Source organism: Macrobrachium rosenbergii, chromosome 46 (assembly GCF_040412425.1).
Source record: "Macrobrachium rosenbergii isolate ZJJX-2024 chromosome 46, ASM4041242v1, whole genome shotgun sequence".
Taxonomy (NCBI): Eukaryota; Metazoa; Arthropoda; class Malacostraca; order Decapoda; family Palaemonidae; genus Macrobrachium; species Macrobrachium rosenbergii.
In genome coordinates, this window is record NC_089786.1 from 49,647,195 (window position 1) to 49,657,283 (window position 10,089).

Below are 10,089 nucleotides of genomic sequence, written 5' to 3' on the forward strand. Positions count from 1 at the left end.
ATTATAACAAAAAAGTTGCATGATTAGGCAAACAGCCATGAGATCCGCATTAGCAGTGATTAGTCATTATTCTGCATGTGCATGTTCACTTTATGCATGCGAGGTGGTGTGTGCTTTTAATTTCTTTCGCCAATATAAATAAAAGCAAATGTCTTCTGTCGTAAATTTCAGTAATCCTTACCTGGAGACTATAAGCGCCACTGGGCTAGAATTCTACTCACCATTTTCTATCGTCAACTATCTTGAACATCCATCGTACGAATTCATTATTCATTTCAAAATCCTCTGTAGTGATGATTAAATCATTTGAATTTAAATGTTACTTTTCCCCAAAACAAAACAGGACCGAAGCGATGACACAGTTACGGGAGAGAAGATGCGGCACTGTGACAGCAGTGTCATCATCGAAGCGGTTCGTCTTCCTCTTCTTCTACCTGGTTGTGGCAATCGCCGTGGGCACCAGCGCTGCTCCCAGAGGAAAGAAGAGGACAAGTGTCCTCCTGAGGATGAGATCAGGCCTTGTTTGTGCCGTGAAATTGATGGTGAGAATTCTTAAAATAGTCGTCACAGTAGTAGCAGTGACTGATAGTACTAAGGATGGTAGTAGGTTGAGATTTAAAATCATAAAATAATGTTAATACTGATGATAACAAATGAACGAAGCACAAGGCTTAATTAAAGTACAGCGTTGTTTACGATGCTGAAACAACTTGGTTGTTTTTGTCCCTCTTCCAAACCAACGACCATCACGCTGAGGTCTCTATTTTAGCCACTGACACCTTTATAATCATTATCAAAACTCTTTCTGTCATTATTCTTAGCTGGAGCAGTGAGGACCCTCACGAATACTTACTATAAATCCCAAAATATATACAAAACGACGCTCTTTCTTTCTCTTGCCCAGCTCTGTACTTCACCTGCCACAGCCTGAACGCCAAACGGCTCCTCGAAATCGCTGGAGCTGTCGCCAAAGGGCGCCTTCAGATCAGAGCTATGAAGATCGCGGACTCTGATCTCGAGGATCTTCCTGAAGGAGCTTTCGACGGCCTAGAGATCGAACAGCTGGTTATCGTCAGTAGCAAATTGGGCGCCATCAGTGAAAAGGCCTTCGCTGGGCTCGGGAACTCGCTTAGGGAACTCGTCTTTGACAACAACGAGCTGAAGGAGGTGAGTCTAGTTCTATATCTGTTTTGCAGTTAGGAGTATCAAGGCAAATATGCTAAGCCTTGGTGATAATACTAGCAATTTTATCGTTTTTATAATAAATAATAACTAGTTAATCTGTCTGAAAATAATTGCTAAGTATACCATTAAGTTATAGGGAACTCGTTCTTGACAACAATAGCTGAAGGAAGTGTCTGGTTTGAAATCTGCTTTCTGGACACGAGTATCAAGGCAAATATGCTAAGCTTCTGGGATAGTAGTTGCAATTCCTCAGCTTATAATTAAAACAATAACTAGATAATCTGTCTGAAAATAATTGCCAGGTATACCATAAAGTTATAGTTACTATAAGTTATTGTTATCACTAACCTAAAACTTAGATCCATCACGGAAAGAAGCTAATGGAATCTGGTATAGCACGACCATAATTACGAGAGCTCAAGACTCATCTTCTTCCTCTTCTTCTTTCGACGTTACTAATCCCACTATATAACGGGGACAGCCGCTCGAGTCAACTTTCCCCATCTATTTCTATTCTCTGCATCTTCTTCCCCCCATCCCACCTCACCCATATCCCTCTTCACTACATCCATCCATCTGATCTGCTGATGCCCCACACTCCTCCTCCTCCTCCCCATCACTGGCATGTTCTTAGCTCTCTTGATTGGTTCCACCTCTCTTCTTACTACATAGCCATAGTATCTCAGACAAGCTTCCCTGTAGTCTTCTCCTTTACATTACATATACCACACATTCTTCTTCTATCTTGACTCTCCCTCCTTTCCAGTAGTGATATTCCAGCAATCCATCTCACCATTCTCACCTCGGTTCTTTCCAACAGTCGCTCCTCTTTCCTCTTAAGTGCCCAAGTTTCTGCCCCATATAATAGTACGGGCCTGATAACTGTATTATAAATTTTCCTTTTGAGCCTTAATGGCATTTTCTTATCTAAAACAACTCCTGTTACTCCCATTTTCGCCATGCTTCTTTCACTCTCTGTCTCACTGCTTTCACAGTACCTGACTCCTTGACTGGAGGATAGGTGCCACCAAGCTGAAATTCTATTCATTATTTTGTATCGTAATATATCTTGAACATCCATCATACGACTTCATCATTCATCTCAAATTTCTCTTTGGTGAAGATTGAATTATACGAATTTCATTGATACCATCACCTAAACACAACAGAACCGACACGATGGCACAGTTACGCAAAAGATCCCCCACTGAAGAACGCCATTTACAAAAACCCTCCCTTCCTCACAGTGTTGCCAGACAGCCTCATCTCATGTAAGTGCTAGGAAACTTGGATCAGTCTTAGTAGTCCTAGTGTCAACAACAATAATAATTACCATTTCCTTAACTAATAGTACTCTTCCACAATAACTTCACAGGTCCCTACAGACTCCCTGAGCTATCTTGGAGCCTTGGAGACTCTCCATTTGAGCTCCAACCAAATCCAGAAGGTCCCTAACTACGCCTTCGGCAAGCTAGAGAATCTGCAGGAAATTCGTCTTGGACGCAACAACATAAGTCGCGTCGACAGCCTGGCTTTTGGCAACTGTTGCGGGTAGAGAGAGAGAGAGAGAGAGAGAGAGAGAGAGAGAGAGAGAGAGAGAAGCTGATTTCGAAGAAAGTGTTATGATGATTTTTCAGACTAATGAGGAGAGAGAGAGAGAGAGTGAGCCTGATTTCGAAGAAACTGCTATGATAAATGAACGGACTATTGAGGAGAGAGAGAGAGAGAGAGAGAGAGAGAGAGAGAGAGAGAGAGAGAGAGAGAGAGAGAGATTTTTCGATTTCGAAGAAAGTGTCGTGATAATTTCTCGGACTAATGAGGGAGAATGAGGACGGAGAGAGAGAGAGAGAGAGAGAGAGAGAGACCTGATTTCAAGAAGAAACTGCTATGATAAATGAGAGGACTATTGAGGAGAGAGAGAGAGAGAGAGAGAGAGAGAGAGAGAGAGAGAGAGAGAGAGATAAATGAGGAAGATGAGAGAGAGAGAGAGAGAATGAAGATGTTAAGAAAAATACGAGGAGAAAGAGAAAATGGTATTGGCTTCCTACTTGACTGAGAGAGAGAGAGAGAGAGAGAGAGAGAGAGAGAGAGAGAGAGAGAGAGAGAGAGAGAGAGAGCAATGGGTCTTAATATAACCACAGTAATACAGTTTCATGAATTACACACACACAGACATAATATATATATATATATATATATATATATATATATATATATATATATATATATATATATATATATATATATATATATATATATATATATAAAATTATAAAACCCTGTTTTTCTTCCAGGAGCTGAAAATGCTGGATCTGTCCAACAACTTATTAACAAACGTCCCAACGGAATCCTTTTTCAACTTGGCCAACTTGACTGTTCTCAAGTTGGATGGGAATAAGATTGAAGACATCGGTGAAGAAGCTTTTTCAGGTAATTATTATTATTATTATTATTATTATTATTATTATTATATTATTATTATTATTATTATTATTATTATTATTATTAAATTATTATGAGAAGATTAATCTTTATTCATTTGGAACAAGCCCATTATTAGGGCCATTGACTTGAAACTGAAGCTTGATAAAGAATAATAATAATAATATATAGAACAAAACCACAATAAACTAATAATAATAATAATATTATTATTATTATTATTATTATTATTATTATTATTATTATTATTATTATTCATATAGAACAAGCCCACCAAAGGGGCCATTGACTTAAAATTGAAGCTTCTAGAGAATATTATAGTGTTCATTTGAAAGAAATTACAGAACATTACAGGGAACACAGAAAGGAGATAGAATTCCTTATCTAATAATTATTTTCTATTTTTCTAATATACCAAATTGTCTCAATTATTAAGGAATAAGTCTCTGGGAACACAGAGGATGGTGAGTGATGTCCGGCGTCTAGGTAAAGGGGAAATGAGTTCTGAGGATTACAGAGAGTTTTGAAGATTTGTTAATTGTCTCACTGTAGGCAAAAGCGAACCGAGAAGGGCAAAGAACAGTCAGCCTTAGTAATTACCGAAGGCCCTTCCTTTCAAATGCCTGTGCCACTTCTTTTATCAGTGTTTTTTTAGGCTTCTTCCTCTCCTTCTACTTGACACTTTTTAAAGCATACCTTTCTCTCTCTCTCTCTCTCTCTCTCTCTCTCTCTCTCTCTCTCTCTCTCTCTCTCTCTCTCTCTCTCTCTCAGTTCTTACTGCATGACCAAGCCATCTTGTAGACAGACTACTGGTTCATCTATTCACCTAAACTAACCTTTTAAGTACACACGTTTTATACACACACATACACACACAAAAACACACATACACATATATATATGTATGTATATATGTCCTCCGGCATATATATATATATACATTATAAATGTCTACCACTGTGTATCAGTCCTTCGTCAATGGCTTAGAAATAAAGTCGAAACCGGTCAGGACCTACACCCAGTATGTTATGTTATTTCTTCACCTGTGATTGAGTGATATATATATATATATATATATATATATATATATATATATATATATATATATATATATATATATATATATGTGTGTGTGTGTGTGTGTGTGTGTGTGTGTCTGTGTGTGTGTTTGACATGATATATACATACAAAAGATGTTTAGAAAATGAACAATTCAGCACAAAACGAAACAAAACAAAAGTATAGTTTTATCTAACCAGTAACCTTGAACTCTCTCTGACCAGGCTTGATCCAGCTGAACACACTCGACCTCTCAAACAACCTGATCTCAACCGTGGAGGACAACGCCTTCGGGGGGTCTTGGGTCCAGAACCTCGTCCTCACGAAGAACAAGCTGGAGGGGTTGAGTAATTTCTCCTTCGTCGGGTTGGAAAGTAAGCACTGACTTCCAAAATTTCATGTATCTTCTCCACCCACGCTAGACCTGGTGTAGCTAGGCAATGGATGCTGATGACTCAGCGCTTAGACTGCTCTTAAGGGCATCAGTCTATCTAAATTGCCTCAATGAGTAGATTAGATCATTGCTGAAAGTGGTTGTATATTTTTAATATATAATTTTGACTTACAGATTTAGCAAGGCCAAAGATTTTCGAGAAAAAACTCCTGTTAATTATCGTACATCACATTTTATTGGCATTACATTAGTTCTGTCTTATAGAACACCATTAAATATACCACTTTCACTCGAATAAAGACCATTTTAAACTATTGTTTGTGATAAAAACGATGTGATCAGCATTCCTTCCCAAACATATATATACGTAACAAGTATATTTTGCAGTTGTAAGTCACTGTAAAACAAATTTAGCTTATTAGCCTTTGACAAATGCACAAAAGAGTAGTTTTTTCCATTTTGATAACAACCTATGAAACTATTTATCTCAAACTTTACCAAATTCAACCACAAAAATAGTTTATTCTGCTATTTTATCTCAATCTTTACCAAAAGAGTAGTTTTTTCCACTTTCATATCAACCTACGGTACTATTCCATCTCAACCTTTAGGAAATGCAAACAAAAAACGTATTTTTTCTTTGATATCAACCCCAAGGTACTATCTTAGATCAACCTTTACCAAATGCAACCAGAAATATAGCTATTTCCACTTAAATATCAACCTATGGTACTATTTTATCTCAACCTTTAACAACCAAAAAAGTAGCTTTTTCTGCTTTTTATATCAACCCTTGTGCTATCTCATATCAATCTTTAACTAATGCAACCAAAAACGTAGCTATTTCCATTTCAGTATCAACCAAACGTCCCTACTTACGAAGCAATCTTTCCTTGCCTTACTCTTTAAATCATTAGCTGTCTCCATAACACTAACCACAAACTTCAAAAGTCAAAAAGCATTTTAAATAACCAATTCTAACTTCTACAGAAACTTCAGAAGTCAAAAAGCATTTTAAATAACCAATTCTAACTTCTACAGAAACTTCAGAGGTCAAAAAGCACTTTAAATAACCAATTCTAACTTTTACATAAAACTTCAAAAGTCAAAAACATTTTAATAAATCAGTTCTAACTTCTACAGAAACTTCAGAAGTCAAAAAGCACTTTAAATAACCAATTCTAACTTCTACGTAAAACTTCAAAGGTCAACAAACATTTCAGTCAATCAATTCTAACCTCTTCAGAAACTTTAAAACTTAAAAAGCACTTTAAATAACCAATTCTAACTTCTACAGAAACGTCAAAAATCAAAAAGCACTTTAAACCAATTCTAACTTCTACAGAAACTTCAGAAGTCAACAAACATTCTAATCAACCAATTCTAACTTCCACCAGATGCGACGCAGTGGATAGACCTAAGCTACAACAACTTCACCTCCATTCCCGCGCAGACTCTGAAGAACCTGACCCGCCTACGCCATCTTGACCTCTCCCATAACAGACTGTCTAGATTAGAAGACGACTCTTTCTCCAAGTTCGGCCAGCATTTGCGGTATATTGAACTCAACAATAACAAGTGAGTTTGACAGTGTTTAATATGTACATATATGCATATTTTTGTTAATTGTATACTAGTGACTTTTCTTTTATATTCACAAATATTAAGCCAAAAATATCGTTTGATATCTAATTCACTAAATACCTCGGGAATAATTTACACCCGGGGGAATTATAATTGATAAGTGCTTATAATTTCCTTTTGGCTGTAAGTTATTCCCGGGGTATAGAGAATTATGTAATTAGTGATATTTGGGGCTTAATATTTTTGAATGTATGTATATATATATATATATATATATATATATATATATATATATATATATATATATATATATATATAGAGAGAGAGAGAGAGAGAGAGAGAGAGAGAGAGAGAAGAGAGATGGATAGAATTGCTGATTTTAAACCTGAATCCAGAGAGAAAGATAATGACTGAAAAGGGAGAGAGAGAGAGAGAGAGAGAGAGAGAGAGAGAGAGAGAGAGAGAGAGAGAGAGAGATGAATAGAATTGCTCCTTATGAACCTGAGTCCAGAGAAAAAGATTATAACTGAAGAGAGAGAGAGAGAGAGAGAGAGAGAGAGAGAGAGAGAGAGAGAGAGAGAGATGAATACAATTGCTCTTTATGAACCTGAGTCCAGAGAGAAAGGTTAAACTGAAGAGAGAGAGAGAGAGAGAGAGAGAGAGAGAGAGAGAGAGAGAGAGAGAGAGAGAGAGAGAGAGAGGGAATAAAATCAAGTCCCAAAAACCTATAGAGATTGATTTTTTCATTTGATAAATAGACACAATTAAAATCTAAACAATTTCCTCCTCCTGAATCACCTACTATTTCTGGACAGTTCAAATATTCATAATAAAAAAATTACTATAATTTTGAAACCATTTACTAAACATCTCTGTAACCCAAAAAACCCATTACAAAACATTGCTGTAGTTTCAAAAGTTCTCTGAGCAGCCACAGAAGAAAGTAGAGAATTCCAGAGTCTCTCATCTCAAGGTATGCTATTCCAGGCTACAAGACATCTCCCCCAAGGCCCTCCAGGAACTGGAATCGGTCGAATTCCTAATGTTGGCCCACAACAATCTGACGAAGCTGCCAAGGAGTACCGTGCAGGGCATAATTAATACCGTCTTCATGTTTGATCTCTCGGGTGAGTTGGGATTCTCTCTCTGTCTCTTTCTCCCCCCTCTCTTGTTAAGTTCTCTCTCTCAAGCACCCCTTTCTTAACAAAATTCTATAGAATCCCACCAAGAACTTTGTTCTAAATACTGTAAAAGATAAAAATTATTATTATTATTATTATTATTATTATTATTATTATTATTATTATTATTATTATTATTATTATATCAAAAAGATAAACCCCTATTCATATTCAGAAGCTAAACAATATAAAATCGAATAACAGAATATCTTGATTTACAATGTTTTTAAATTGACACAAAAAACAAAGAGCATAGTCTTATCAATTCTCTTCTTTCTCATATCGAATGGTTTGAATTTGAATTGACAGATAATCCCCTGATCTGCAGTTGCAAGTTGCAGTGGTTGAAAGAGTGGCTGGATTCCGTCAGCCCGCTGGACAGATTGACCCCTGACCCTATCTGCTTCATTGAGGGAACTCAGCATCTCCAGTTCGTTCGTCAGCTGACCTGCAGCCCAGAGGTGAAAATTCCATTGATATCAATGTTATATAGATGGGGTAATCTCTGTTTGCCTTTGGATCAGTTGTGTCGTCATCTTTCCCCACCATTTTTTTTTCGGCTCCGTTAGTTAATGTTATCATTGCCATTTAAGTTATTTCAAGAGGGTTTCACTATTACTGAGGCCAGTGAGTCCGAGGGTTTTATTATCTTACTCTGGCAATCTACAGGCTAAAAGTGCATCCTATTTCATTGCTGTAGGTTGCCAGAGCACGATAATGCAACTTTCAGACACACTGGTCGAGTTATAACTGCCAGAACGGTGTTATTTCATGCAAAAGTTGGTTAATTTCAATTTTCATAAGGACTGCTGAATAACAGCACTGTTCACTTTAACGAATTTGCCCTTTTTGCTGTCATTGTAATAATTTCTGCTTATGGTTTCCTTCAAATGATACAAAAAAAAAGCTAAAAATAAGTCAATGGAGCTTTTGGCCTCACTGAAAAACCAAGAAATCCAAATCTTCATTAGCAGACGTAGGTTGTCAAATTCAGCACTGAATGCTCCCTCATAACACTGACCTCTTCTTCTTCTTCTTCGTCTTTTGTTTACAGGAAGGAGACCTGGTCCTTTCAGAGCAATCACAGATCTGCTCCGGCCTCGACTGCGCACAGTCCCTGGCCACTTTCTTCTCGGAGCGCGTTCGGTGGCATTAGACCGAAGTCTTGCTTTCGTAAGATGGAAATGACGGCAGAGATGAATTTTGAGCTAAGGTGGAGAAGGAAATCTTTATGACGAGTGAATAATATGAATGATGAAAGTGGTAAGGAAGGTAGGGAATGAATGTATGGAGAAGTGGGTTGGTGAAAAGGTAAATTTATGCTTTTCGTTCATTGAAATGTTTAGTTGTTACTCATTAGTCTTTTGCATTTTATTTATCAGGATTAAATTTTTTTGTTATAATCATATATTTTACCAATTAGCATTTCGTTGTATTTTATAATGTTCCTTGTACTTTCCAAAGCTTAAGTTCGTTAATTAAAATGGGTACCCACATGAAGTGAAAATTAATTCATTAAAATTACACATTAATAAGACTTAAATGTTATAATTAAAAGAACTATACAAATTATTCACTTAAACATATTCATCCTTATACACATCTGTGAGACACTAAGTTCAAATTCTATTTATCCAGCTTGGTAAGACGTGTTTCAGAACCCACGCTAAACAGTGGGACCTTAAACAAACGAACTGGCTAAAGTGCTCGCAACGTTGTTTAGCTTTCTAGGAAACAAAGTGGTTCAGATTCCTAGTTAAGTAGTGGGTCACAGGTTTTAAATTGCCTAATATCTTGGTTTTCGTAGCTGTGTTATGTGCAATTATTATAGCATACGCTCTTGGCTCCATTGACTTGATATAGATTAGACATAATTTCATTTCATGCATCTTTTCAGTGATACACACATACATACACACACACACACACACACACACATATATATATATATATATATATATATATATATATATATATATATATATATATATATATATATATATATATATAAATGGCACGGAGGAAAGTGAAACGAAGGAGTAATGCTAGGCCTTTCGACTTACTGTCCTTTGCTTACTGTCTGCTAAGTAAAGGACAGTTAGTCGAAAGGCCTGGCACCACCTCCGTTGTTTCTCTTTCCTTCGTGCCATTTGCCTTTTATTTATATATTTATCAAGTTCCATATTTTCGTGATTCAGTTATACATACATACACACACACACACACACACACACACACACATAT

General features: G+C 36.6%; 1 protein-coding gene across 1 annotated transcript in view; it reads left to right on the forward strand.

Moving 5' to 3' along the window:
* Positions 1 to 9,798, forward strand: part of LOC136830302 (chondroadherin-like) — a 14,023-nt gene extending 4,225 nt beyond the window's left edge. Inside the window, exons 2-10 of the mRNA XM_067089705.1 lie at positions 344 to 542; positions 905 to 1,167; positions 2,561 to 2,736; positions 3,479 to 3,615; positions 4,911 to 5,060; positions 6,478 to 6,658; positions 7,652 to 7,791; positions 8,155 to 8,306; positions 8,900 to 9,798. Of these exons, the coding sequence (XP_066945806.1) occupies positions 377 to 542; positions 905 to 1,167; positions 2,561 to 2,736; positions 3,479 to 3,615; positions 4,911 to 5,060; positions 6,478 to 6,658; positions 7,652 to 7,791; positions 8,155 to 8,306; positions 8,900 to 9,001 (1,467 nt within the window). The 5' untranslated portion in view covers positions 344 to 376 and the 3' untranslated portion in view covers positions 9,002 to 9,798. The remainder of the gene's footprint in view (positions 1 to 343; positions 543 to 904; positions 1,168 to 2,560; positions 2,737 to 3,478; positions 3,616 to 4,910; positions 5,061 to 6,477; positions 6,659 to 7,651; positions 7,792 to 8,154; positions 8,307 to 8,899) is intronic.
* The last annotated feature ends 291 nt before the right edge of the window (positions 9,799 to 10,089 follow it).